This window comes from Mirounga angustirostris, unplaced genomic scaffold, assembly GCF_029215605.1.
Source record: "Mirounga angustirostris isolate CCGP_5_RB_7025 unplaced genomic scaffold, mMirAng1.0.hap1 SCAF_2, whole genome shotgun sequence".
Classification (NCBI taxonomy): domain Eukaryota; kingdom Metazoa; phylum Chordata; class Mammalia; order Carnivora; family Phocidae; genus Mirounga; species Mirounga angustirostris.
Genome location: NW_026991710.1, coordinates 62,789,340 through 62,802,802, shown reverse-complemented (window position 1 = coordinate 62,802,802; position 13,463 = coordinate 62,789,340). Strand labels below are relative to the sequence as shown.

Sequence of the window (13,463 nt, the reverse complement as noted above, 5' to 3'; positions counted from 1 at the left end):
ATTCATAGAGTGGTAATGATCTGAAATTTTCTGTATACTTCTTTACTGACACTCTTCTCCCATTGAGGAAGTAAGTTCCTCAAGCCTGGGCAGTTTTCCGTCCATTCACTCTGTATCTCAGGTTCCTGGTACATGAAAGAGACTCAACAAATATTCCTTGCACACACAGAATGGAAGAGACAAGAATATCACTTGAAGCAATAAGTCCCCTTTACAAGACACTCAGCAATTAAGGGAGAGACCATAATTGCAATATACTATCAGAGAAGGTTTAAACAATGCATACGATTTAAAGAGCAGAACAGAATGAGTGAAGACAGTGGAAGGATGTGCTGGGTCCCCAAACTGATGAGGCAATCTGGCAATGAAACAGGGACTGACCCTCCAATTCTGGGGGATGTGGGAGGGGCCGCCGAGGATGCCAGCTTCACCATGACCATCCCGACGGAACCAGGGGGTGAGGAGGGGTTCCTTGTCTTCTTGAGGATTCCAGAACAGCAGTTTCATAAATGCCTTTGCCAAGAGCTCTGCCCCGGGCACAACCAGACTGAGCTGAGCCACATGCTGGAACATAATGCCAAGACCCATTAAGTCTTCACTGCCTTGGACCTCTGGCTCCAAGGGTCAGCACTTCATTTCCACAAATGGCTGGGCTGCTCTGGTCAAACAAAATTCCAACAAATAACTAACTTTACAAGTTCCTCTGTTCAAACTACAGCTTTTAAATCTCAACTAGGTCAGCATCCCCTATGTAAATTTACCAGGCTCAGTTACCCTAAGTTTTCCCTCTAATTATACCATAGTATTGGCTAAGAAACAAAATTCCAGACTCTCAACACTTAATCTGAGCATTTTAAAAAAATAAAAGGATTTTAACTTGTGATGAATATAGTAAACTGTTCCCTATATTTACTTCTCCATACCATATGAAAGTAGATTTTATTTGAAATCAGACGCAAATGGCACAAAACTCTGTTTCTTAACGTAAGCAATTTGATTTTCATTCCCATAAATTGAAAAATAAAGGAACAGATTCGATGACAACAGCTGCCTTTTGCTGTCCACACACTATGTGCCAGGCATAACATATTTATGTTTTTCAAACATCTTTTCTAATGTTCATCATAATGGTTTAAAGTAGATGACATTGTCCCCATTTTACAGTTGAGGAAACTGAGGCTCAAAGCAGTTAAATGGCCCATGCAAAGCCAGATAGCAGTAAGTGGCAGAGGTAAGAATCAAAATGATTCCCTCCTTCATACAAACCTGTAAATGTTCAATTGCTTGGTTCTTCAAGCTTCAAAGTCTAAGACTACACAGCAATCAGATATAGAATAAACTGCACGGATTTGCAGGTTTATGTGATTATTTCTTTACATCCCTGTAACCAGCAGCTAACCCTGCCTTGATTGCAAGCTCACTGATAGGAAACTCTATGATAGAGTCTTATTTCTTTTCATATCTTCAGGACCTCAAGCAGTGCTCAAAGGAGAATGAATGTAGGAGAGAGCGAAATGGAACGGGGAAGAAGGACAATGAAAAGAAGAAATACAAGTCTCCCATATGGAGGGCTTACTAAATGCCAGGCACCATCCTAAATGACATATGTGAATTTATTCCTCTAATCCTTACAACGAGGCTATATGGCAGACATTACTGTTGCTGCTTTACCCATAGGCAATTGAAGTGTGGAGTTTAAAAAAAAAATACCGTTTGTAGTGACAGAGCCAAGACTGGAATCCCGGTGGTTTGGCTCCCAAGCCTACGGTCTTAAGCACTGTGTCACACTCCTTCCCATCTCTGGGTTTGCAGAATGAAGGGAGCACTTGGCACGGGGTACGCATAGCTCCATCCTCGGGCCTTTGTGAATACTGGAAGTTTGGATCGGACAAATCAAACACTGACTCACGTGTAAAAACGGGCTAAATTCTACTCTTTCTTTACTCAAAGTTATAGTCTTATGAACTACTTTTTTTAAACGAATCTTGCATGGTGTGTGTTAGTTTGGTTGTTTTCAACTTTTTTTTCTCATGGACTCCCATGCCTAGGATTTGTGTGTGCAATAGTTCAGCGGTCCCACCAGAGTGGAACAGGGGTTGACTGAAAAGAGGGGCAAGACAGGTAAGGAAGAATGTTTTCAGGGCATGGTGAGCTGAGTCTGGATCCAGAGTTAGATTCCATAACAAGGTTTCTAAGAAGAGGTAATGGAACCACCACTCTGGTAGAGAGACCACAATAAATCCAGGACAAGTGGTACCCAAGAGCCATGCAGGAAAGGTACAAGGTCATGTGGTAGATGGGGCAAGCAAGGAGCATCCTTACCTGGGTCAAGCTTGACCATCAGGCTGGGGTGACTCAGGGACAGGCTGTTAATTCCTGGAAATGGGTCACAACAGACAAGGTAGAAGGAACCAAAGGAGAAGCCCAGTCCAGAACCTGATGTCCACAGGGTCAAGAAGAGTGGGACAGGGTGGGCAACAGGGATGTTGGGCCAGATCCAGCTGGTGGCAGAGGAAGCCTAGGGGTTAAGGCAGAAGCCCAAGTGCCAGGTCTAAAAAATGAGTTCTGGTCCCTGAGAAAGTGACTACTCTTTGGCCCTACCTGCTGTAGAGAAGGGGCCATGTCTATCTTGTCTGTCCCTGACTTAGATTGGTACAAAGACTGGCTGGTGCTGAGCCTTCAGGTGAAGCGATTGAAGCATCAAACTCCAAAAATCGGAGAAGGCCGAGGAAATAAAGCAGTGACTGGTATGCGGGTGCATAATGTGGTCTGTGTTTACAACACTATTCAGTTTAACCAAGCACAAGAATGTAGTAATAACATTAATATCTGCACACATACAAACACATTCATCTGCCCCTGTGTGTATGGGAGTGTATACCACAAAACTCAAGGGAAAAGGGAAAATGATAAGGACCCCTGAGGATGCAATTCTCTGGCAGGACCCCAAGCCTTCTTTTGACCCTCTGGTATACCTGCTCCCACTCTCGTGCTGAAGAGCCATGTGTTTATGTGCCACTTGGCTCTGCCCCATATTTGTCTCTCAGCCCTGTATTTGACACAGTGAGCATGAATATTAGGTAATTTCCAGTAAACTTCTGGTAATTTCCTCAGCACAGTGTTCACTTTCTTTTGGTTTTGATGGGTCAATAAAGTGGCAAATTATGCCGGTCACCACATAAATGACCCTGCCAAGAGGAATCAATCCAGAAAAACCTGTTATTACCATTAAATGGCAGGCTTCTCCTTGGAAAATTCAGCATGTGCTGGAAGAGCCCTGGTTGACTGACCGAATTCCAAGGTCAGTGGTGAAAAGCCACCAAAAATAGCACAAGCACAAATGTTGCAAAAAATTCCAATAATGAGAAAGCTTATTTGGAAAGCTTATTTGGGCTGTCTCAGCATTGAAACAGTATATGGAAATTGATCACAAGTTTAGCTTTAATTTTTAAGATCATTCTCGCTCTCTCTCTCTTCTTTCTTCTCATTTTATGCATAAAAATGCAACCAGGCTGAACTAAAGCAAATTGGTTTAATTCCCTGGAGGGAGCATGAACAAATTTTCCCAGCAACTTTCTACCAGAGGCATTTGTGTATGGGTATGTGGATGGAATGTGGAAGCAGTCAGCTACGTAAACCAGTAATCAAATGAAACATTACCCATTTCAAAGTGCCCTATAACAGCATGAACATCCCCCACTAAAACACCAGGCATGGGAGAAAGGAAAATGGCCCCCCAAAAGAAAGGGAGAAAAAAGTAAATATGTATGTGGGATGTGTGGATGGGGGGAGGTGTTACGGAGGGAAGAATAAAATCTAGGGGGAATTAATTCCCTTTTTAAAGGCAAATCTGCCACAGGAGTGCTAGCAGGCGGTCTCTTTGATGGGATAGAAGAAAGGAGAAGAGACTACATTCAGTAACTTCATCAAACTGAAATTTTAGCAGTTTACCTAAATTGCCCAACCATTATATACTTAGGAAGGTGTTTGGATGTGCCCACTTTAAGCCTGTTCTAAAGTAAAGGTAAACAGAACACGATAAGTAAGAAACATTAAGTGTTCTTTTATCTTTTATGGCTGAGACTCCTATTGAAACACTGGTCCTTCAAAGATCCCCAAAGTGTAATGCGTTTCCTCATTCATCAAACACTTGTTCAACAAACTGCTGAACAAATGCTGAACACTTTGTGCAGCCCTTGACGTTGGGGATACAGAAGATATTTTTACGGGTTGCAGAGAGCTAGCATGTCTTCTATTCTCAATGTAATTGGCTCCAGGGTAGGTCCTGCCATCCTCCTATTTGTACGACATAAACAGTACCAGTGTTTCCCTTCAAGATGGTTTCCATCAGCCTGTGGATCCTGCTTCTGCGCACAACCTGGAATGGAGGCCAGCAGACTTTCCACATAGGACCTCACATACCACAGAGCTCATTCAGCCCGCAGAGCCAGTAAATACCATGCACTTACTCTTTTTTACTCTATTCCCTCCAAATGATCCTCCTGAAAATCTAACCAAGAGCATAAAAGGAGGAAGCATATGAGCTGACCCTCAGACTGGCCCACCTTCAATGCTCATCACATCTCTGCACCCTGTCCTGCTCAGCTGCAAAACCTAGCTACCACAGTTCCTTGTAAGACACCTAGAACCCTCCCTCTGGCCTGTCTGCCTTTTCAGGTTTGCCTGCCACTGAGCACCCTGCCTTAGGTTCTGAGCATACCTGATCCTCTGTCGCCTGCAGATAAGCTTAGAACTCCACCCTCTGTCTTTGCTTCCACCCCATCTCCCATTCCTGCATTTATTTTTTTTTTCCTATTCCTGCATTTAAAACATTCTTTATACATTTACTTTTTTACTTATACTCAAGATTATAATCACTACTGAAAAAATGGCCCAGTATAAGCAACAAATTGCACTAAGACCACTCTGACTTCCAGAGACTATGATAATATTAAGAAGTTCGACTAGTTCTTAATTTAGACACACAAAGCTACTGAAGTATAGAGATACTAAAGTAAGAGTAAATGTAAATGCCATCATCTGTTTTGCTTGTCCAAGTTTCCTATCATGATGTCACTTGCTTATTTCTGTTTCTCCTTCACTCTTCAAGTAGAAATAAAGTTTTGAAAAAATATAGATCTGTTTCTCCCTTCATTTTCATTTAAGCACTGTGTATGCACACAAGGAAGGAATCGGACTTACGACACAATGACCACCCTGATCTGAATTAAGAACTGTTCCAGGGCCCCTAGGCATGTGCAGAAGGACTTCGAGAAATCTTACCACACACGCACACATCACCAAAGCACTAATAAGCTTATAAAAACATGTGTCATCTCTCTCATCCACAGTTCTCGGCCCATCAAGAGTCTCGCTCAGAGTTTCTTCTCAGTACTTGAAAAACTGCTCACAGCTCCTGGTGGCCCCAGATCTCTTGGAGGTGGGGGTGGCTTTCTCGGTGGCTGGGCCAGGGCTTACCTGCACAGGAGTAGCGGTCTTGGTAGAAGCCGTCCTCACAGCTGGACACACACTGGCCATGCTGCATCAGCAGTGGAGGTTGGCAGGACGAGCACTCTAGCCCACTGGTACACGTGGAGCACTGAGGCTGGCAGGCTAGTTCCGGGCACGGGTGGGGGGAAAGAAAAAAGGGGCAGCTCTGATTAGCTCAAAGATGCCACCCCGGTGCCAATTCTTATGTAGCCCAATTCTGAGGCTCTGGAGACACCGAGAACAAGAAAGGCAGGAGAGTCACTTTACCAGCCTTCATTTATATGGCACATATTTCATGCCAGGCTCTGCATGAAGTGCTTTCTATGTAGGAATGCATTTAATCTCCACAACAAGCCTCTGGGTAGATATTATTAACCCCATTTTTCACATGAGGAACAAGCTCCCCGAGGTTAAGTCACTTGTCCAAGGTCACGTGAACCTGGCATTTGAAGCCAGGGGCTGCTGAGTCTGCTCTTCTTATCCAATAGCCCCCAATATCTTTCTCCCTCAACCATTTCCTAAGAATATCCCTTGTCTCTTTTCTTCCACAACCCATGGCAGAGATAGAAATAACTTTCAAAAAGGCTAAAGATTAGGAATCAGGAAAGTAGGGAGAAGTAAATAATTACAAAAATAATAAAAGCAGTTAAGCTCTATTGAGGCTTGACAATATCCTAGAAACTATTCTAGACACTTCATGTGTATTAACACACTTAATCCTCATAAGAACCCTCTGAGGAAGGTACTAGTCAGTATTACTCCACTTTACAGATAAGAATATTGAGGCACAGAGCAGCTAAATACTCACAGCTGGGGTATAAACCAACACACTCTTAAATGGATAATTAGCTCCATGAGTCAGAGATAGGAGAAAAAGTAACGATGACCTGGCCTCAAACAAGCCAAAGTCTGCCAGGTAAGATCTTCTCAGATGCATAAGAACTCTGAAAATTGACATGAACCCGTTCTGGATCTCCCGGTAACTCACAGGAGATAAGCTCTACTATCGATTATCTGTGTGATGTTGAGCAAACCAGTTGATTTCTCTGGCCCCCACGTTCCCCACTTGCAAAATGAGAAAGTTCTAGTAAGAGATCTCAAATGCACATGTCAGTTCTAAAGTTCTATCTTGGATTAACTGAGTGTTGTAATAAATGACACCAAGAATCCTGGAGATATTACTAACTTTGAAAGTCTTCAAAAAATGAAAAATCATATCACGACTACTGAGTAACATCTGACCTCCACATCGCCTCTCAGTAAGCATCAAAACACCTGTGAAATGTTAGAAGCAAGAGACCTTCGGGTAGAGATGCCAAGTAACTCATGGCTGATGTTACTACCCTCTAATGGTCTTTGGAAGTTGTGCATTTCCTGCATGCATGGACCCCCTCCTTTACAGCAGTGGGCCTCAGTCCACATCTGGGCTGTCTGCCCAGAGCCATACCTAAACAGAGAGCTCCAGCTTGGTAAAATCCCAGACCACAGCTATGTACACACTGTCCATTCCGCAGCAACTTTGTGGGGTCCTGACACAGGTCACAGTGCTCTGGAGATTGAGAGCAGGTCAAGCAGTCTGGGTGGCAACGAACTACAATCAGGGACAAAGAAGAGAGAATTTAGTAAAGACCACAGGATTTCTTTTACATTCTTCCAGAAAAGAATCTACAGAGTATATGCAGTTGTATAGAATATGAAGAACAGAAAACTCTGGAACTTAGGTATGAAAAAAGCCCCCAAATAGCAAAAGTGATTTCAGTGCAAGATTTTAAAGAACCTCTCCTTGTCTGAAATATTATTACTGTCTCCGGTAGCTACAAACTGAAGACACTAAAAACATGACTGAACAGTCCTATTAATGCTTCTACCTGCTGGAATGCCTCTACAAACAGGAATTACCAGCTCCGTAATATATGATTTAAATGAATTCAATAACTTATGATTTCTTAGACGTTCTTCTTAAGCTTTGGCATGCATAGAAAGTTAAGACAAAACACAATTTTACAAAAGTTATTTTCTCAACAAAAGCTTTCTTCTTTTTTTCTAAAAAAAGGCTTTCTTCTTTTTCTCCAAAATTCAAATCTCATTCCCAACAACTGGGATTATCATTGAATTCAGTGGCAATTGTCAGCAAAGGACTTCTTTCAGGTTTTGAAGTTGTCAAGGACTTGCTTTTTAAGGTATAGTACATTTTAATATGCTAAATATTTGTTCTGGAAAGCTCAGGGAGCCACATTGCTAAAGGTAAGATAATTAAACCATAGAGTTGCTTCGCTTTTCCCATGATAAGCTCTTCATAGAAACACTGTGATTAGCCAAAATAAGTTGAGTGCAACAAAAGCAACTGCCAATATGAAAAATTGTGACCCACAGATGAAAACAATTAATTATGAAATACAAATGGAAGAAAATGCCACTTTTCCAAGTGAAACTAAGCTTATAGGCAAATTACTGCCCAGCCAGAGCAACGCCAGTGCTTGCCAACAATTATTAACTGGAACTAATACAACCCCAGCTGATTTGAAAGCAGAGTTGCAGAACAAGTAGATAAAATTTTCTTTTGGAAGAAATTAATGAGTCTTTAAACTTCAAAAACCCATTTGAGAACTCCAAAAGGAACCATCTGTTTAATAGCTCACCTTAAAAAAAAAAAAAAAAAAAAAAAAAGGACACCTGTAACAAACTTTCAGCAATTGTTCCTACAGCTTCAACAACGGAACAGTCCTAACACATATATTTGCCTTTGCAAGTTTCCCTACTTTATGCTGATATCCATAATAATTTTTTCAAGGTAGGTAAGGCACATTTTACCAATGAGGTAATTAAGATTTAGAGAGGGTCAAGGACTTGCCCAAGATCACATACCCATAATCTCTTGAGTTTGGCAAATACATAGACAAAGATTCAGTAACATCATTTGGTAGAAAAATTAGCAAGGGACAAACCAACCAACCAACCTAGTAGGTGACTTGAAAAAAAAAAAAAAAGCATGAAGGGAAAAAGAAGATCTCTCTGAAGTTTTTGGCAGTAAAAATATCTCGGCAGAAATAAATCAGACACGGACCCACCTGACGTACAATCTGGACAGCACCGTCCCTTCACCACCTGGGATAGTGTGGCCACTGGACACGGTGAACAAGAGGGCTCATAGCAAGTGACCTGAGAGCCCCAGCACTCACACACCTTGCAAGGGCCATCCTCCCACTTCTCCCCCTCCTGTATGAAACAGTAAAGAATGACACTATCAGAATTGCCAAAGTTCAGAAGACGGTTTGCTGGTGGAGAACCTACAATTTCCCTAAGGGACAAAATGAAGGTCCTGCTCCCTACCATGCAAATCTAACTCTGAAATAGGACAGCAGTTGAAGAGTCCCAAATTTAAAAAGGAAGATATTTCTCCTTCTCTGTTTATAATTGATTTGTTTTAATGCAGAACCCAGGCACACTGATAAACTGGGAAAGCATTCTGGGGCTCCCAGAATAAGCAAGAAGCCTGTAACACTTGTTTCTCAGCCTATCTCACCAAAAACAAAACAAAACAAAACAAAAAAACCACCAGAGGGGATTACTATGTACTTAGTGATTAGCAGGTACATTACATACAATCTTTATAACAACTGGGAAGCTGGTTAAAGCCCTGAATTTCCTTATGGTTACTCAAGTAAGAGTAACAGTAGAGTCATTATATTGTCAAAAGGATAGCTCTTGTATGACCATTTTTAGTGGGCTGTAGTTGTGCATGGGCTTTCTCATGTTGAAGTATTCTTTTCAGCCAAGCAAATTATGGTAATAAACATTAGTACTTTGATGAAGGATTCAAAGTGAATTATAAAGAGCAATTCCTTTTTGCTCACTATCCCACTCACCCTGGAGATAGGAAAGAGACGAAAGTTCCTACCAGAATGTTTTGGGGTGATGAAGGAGGTAAAACAGGGAAGGATATTAGAGCATATTATATAATACCAATATTTGATAAAATTTTTATTTTTAAAAATTTTTTTTAAAGATTTTATTTATTTATTTGACAGAGAGAGAGACAGCAAGAGAGGGAACACAAGCAGGGGGAGTGGGAGAGGGAGAAGGCTCCCCGCTGAGCAGGGAACCCAACACAGGACTCGATCCCTGGACCCTGGGATCATGACCCGAGCCGAAGGCAGACATTTAATGACTGAGCCATCCAGACGCCCCAATAAAATTTTTATCAAGCCAACTGATGTTGAACATTCCAAACAATTAATGTGGCTATAGTTAGCAAAAACTAATGACAATATTAGAAAAAAAATCAGGAATATTATCTTGAGAAGGTAGAAGGGCTTTTCTTCCATTTCAAGGCAAACTGGATTACCAGACCCCCCGCTTTTTAAAATTTTTTTTTAAGACTTTATTTATTTATTTGAGAGAGAGAGCATGAGAGAGAGAGAGATCTCATGAGAGGGGGGTAGGGGTAGAGGGAGAAGCAGACTCCCCACTGAGCAGGGAGCAGGATGTGGGACTCGATCCCAGGACTCTGGGATCATGACCTGAGCTGAAGGCAGCTGCTTAACTGACTGAGCCACCCAGGTGCCCCCCAGCCCCCTTTTTCTATAACTTCCAAAATTATAAGCTTGCTTGTGTGAACAAACATGCTTGCACTTTCCCTTAAAAGAAAACATTGAATGTTGTCCTACAAAAAACCTTGGAAGAATGAATACTCAGCTTTGTTTTGGGGAGCTAACACTCCCAAACCCCAAAAACTCTCCATGCTTTGAGGAACATGAAATTGCACTGATGGTTAAACTGAATTTTCTAGGCCAGAAAAAATCAGAAGGAGGAAATCATCACAAAAAAGGGAAAGGTACGTGTAGGAGCTTGTAGTTGGAGAAGTATTAATCATTAATTGTGGGGGGGAAATAGGGTAAGGAAGGAGCAATAGTTTCAATGAGTTAAAGTCTTAGTTATCATTAACTGGACCATGGTGCCATCAAACATTACTGTCGGAAATACTATGACATTAAGGTTCCCCAGGACAGTTTATGTAGATCACTGCTTAGAATAATTCTATAAATATCTGTGTACCAGTCAAAAATCTATACTTACTGGAATACGCTTAACTTCACTTGCATTTGAAGACATCTAGGAACAAAGAGAAATGTATTTATTATACCACTAAAAACACCATTAGGCTGATCTACTTATTTTCTCATTTAAGACTTATCCATTTTGCCCAAGTAACATGCAACTTCATTCGTTATGAATAGAAAAAAAATCTACATATGTCAAAAAACAAGAAAAGCATATGATAGGAGGTGAAGACAACATGCCATGGAAATTTTTTTTGAACTCTTATTCTTTTTTTTTTTAATAGGAAAAGTGTATTTTAAAATTAATCATTCAAAACAGCATTTGTTTCATATCTGAACATAAATCTTTCATGGGATCATAACAAAATCCGTAATTAAAAACCAAGAGCACTTCAAGGGAGATTTAAATGTGGAATTTATGATTGATTAATTACAAATTTGCTTTTAAAGTATTGTTTATTGTCCAACAATTCTATAGATTCTTTTAAAGGATTTTCTTTTTGCTAGAAGCTTTTATTTATTTATTTTTTTAATTTTGAACTCTTATTCTTTGTGCTTAAGCACTTGGCTTCAATTTGCTTCCACATGAAGGACTCACAGTCAAGAGATCTAAGCCTGTAGGGGCAAACTCTTCTGTCTTGTAAGATACCACAGCATTATTTATGGGGATTTAGACCCATTTAAAACAACTTGCTTTTCTTTATTCCACCTGGCTTAATTTACCTCAAAAACAGGTAGGAAAAATGATACTATGATTGAGAAATTAGAAATTCAACACATATAGGCAGCCTTTAATCTCCTACATTCTTAAGAAACAAGGATGACTAAGTTATAAACCACTTATGAAACAAACAATGCCAACAGCATAATAACAATGATGCCATTTTTTAGCTTTTTTTTTTTTTTTTTTAATGTGCCAGGTTCTGTTCTAAGTGCTTTACAGGTATTATCTCAATCACCCCATAAGGTAAGTACTATTGTTATCCGTTCTTCACAGATGAGGATTAAGTAACTTGTCTGAGGTTATAGTCAGTATGTGGCAAAGTAGATATTTGAACTTAGAGCCCCCACTGTTAACCCTACACAGTGCTCTCTCCCCAGCACATACAGGTTGGCAGATGCAATTTTCCCAAATTATGAAGCAAAAGTACGGAGGACTTAATCCCAATTCTTATCATCTTATTCTGATTGGTTAATGAAGCAGTTGTCTTTATGATCAACTGGCCTATTTTTTAGAACACAATTTATCAACATTCCAAAACCCCATGTGGAAAATATGAGCTGTATAAATAGAGCAAATTTGAAGAGATTACGATAAATACATTTTCCTTGGGGTACATAATTTTTAAAAGCGCAGACTTAGAAATAAAACCTTAGCATGATCATTTGTTCTTTGGGTTGAGTTTAATAAGCTCTTTATAGATTTTGGATACTAGCCCTTTATCTGATATGTCATTTGCAAATATCTTCTCCCATTCTGTCAGTTGTCTTTTGGTTTTGTTGACTGTTTCCTTTGTTGTGCATAAGCTTTTTATCTTGATGAAGTCCCAATAGTTCATTTTTGCCCTTGCTTCCCTTGCCTTTGGCGATGTTTCTAGGAAGAAGTTGCTGCAGCTGAGGTCGAAGAGGTTGCTGCCTGTGTTCTCCTCTAGGATTTTGATGGACTCCTGTCCCCACTCCCCTCCCCTCTAGAACCCTCAGTTTGTTTCTCAGAGTCCATAGTCTCTCATGGTTCGTCTCCCCCTCCAATTTACCCCCCTTCATTCTTCCCCTCCTGCTATCTTCTTTCTTTCTTATTTTTTTTAACATATAATGTATTATTTGTTTCAGAGGTACAGGTCTGTGATTCAACAGTCTTACACAATTCACTGCGCTCACCATAGCACATACCCTCCCCAATGTCTGTCACCCAGCCACCCCATCCCTCCCACCCCCATCACTCCAGCAACCCTCAGTTTGTTTCCTGAGATTAAGAATTCCTCATATCAGTGAGGTCATATGATACATGTCTTTCTGATTGACTTATTTTGCTCAACATTACACCCTCCAGTTCCATCCACATCGTTGCAAATGGCAAGATTTCATTCCTTTTGATGGCTGCATAATATTGCATTGTATATATATACCACATCTTCTTTATTCATTCATCTGTCGATGGACATCTTGGCTCTTTCCACAGTTTGGCTATTGTGGACACTGCTGCTATAAACATCGGGATGCACGTACCCCTTCGGATCCCTACATTTGTATCTTTGGGGTAAATACCCAGTAGTGCAATTGCTGGGTTGTAGGGTAGCTCTTTTTTCAACTTTTTGAGGAACCTCCATACTGTATTCCAGAGTGGCTGCACCAGCTTGCATTCCCACCAACGGTGTAGGAGGGTTCCCCTTTCTCCACATCCTCGCCAACATCTGTCATTTCCTGACTTGTTAATTTTAGCCATTCTGACTGGTGTGAGGTGGTATCTCATTGAGGATTTGATTTGGATTTCCCTGATGCCAAGCGATGTTGAGCACTTTTTCATGTGTCTGTTGGCGATTTGGATGTCTTCTTTGGAAAAATGTCTGTTCATGTCTTCTGGTTAGCCTGGTGATGGGTATTAAAGAGGGCACATTCTGCATGGAGCACTGGGTGTTATACGCAAACAATGAATCATGGAACACTACATCAAAAACTAATGATGTAATGTATGGTGATCAACATAACATAATAAAGTACATTTTGAAGCAAAAAAAAAAAAAAAAAGAAAAGAAAAGCTAAAAAAAAAATATAAAACCTTAGCATGAAATTTCACCGCCCCATCCAATCCCTCAAAATCCTCTCAATTCTACCTGCAAAATAAATCGAGAGACTGATCACTTTCTATCACTTCCTCCCTAGACCAAAACACCATCACCACCTCTGGACTATTGC

The 13,463-nt window shown here is 40.7% G+C and overlaps 1 protein-coding gene across 5 annotated transcripts in view; it reads right to left on the bottom strand.

The window, feature by feature from the left end:
• Nucleotides 1-13,463, bottom strand: part of FRAS1 (Fraser extracellular matrix complex subunit 1) — a 420,408-nt gene that overhangs the window by 213,834 nt on the left and 193,111 nt on the right. For all 5 annotated transcript variants that reach the window (XM_064584673.1, XM_064584674.1, XM_064584670.1 and 2 more), the window contains exons 11-14: nucleotides 10,567-10,602; nucleotides 8,559-8,706; nucleotides 6,938-7,081; nucleotides 5,479-5,613 (exon numbers count right to left, since the gene is read on the bottom strand). In XM_064584673.1, the coding sequence (XP_064440743.1) occupies nucleotides 5,479-5,613; nucleotides 6,938-7,081; nucleotides 8,559-8,706; nucleotides 10,567-10,602 (463 nt within the window). The remainder of the gene's footprint in view (nucleotides 1-5,478; nucleotides 5,614-6,937; nucleotides 7,082-8,558; nucleotides 8,707-10,566; nucleotides 10,603-13,463) is intronic.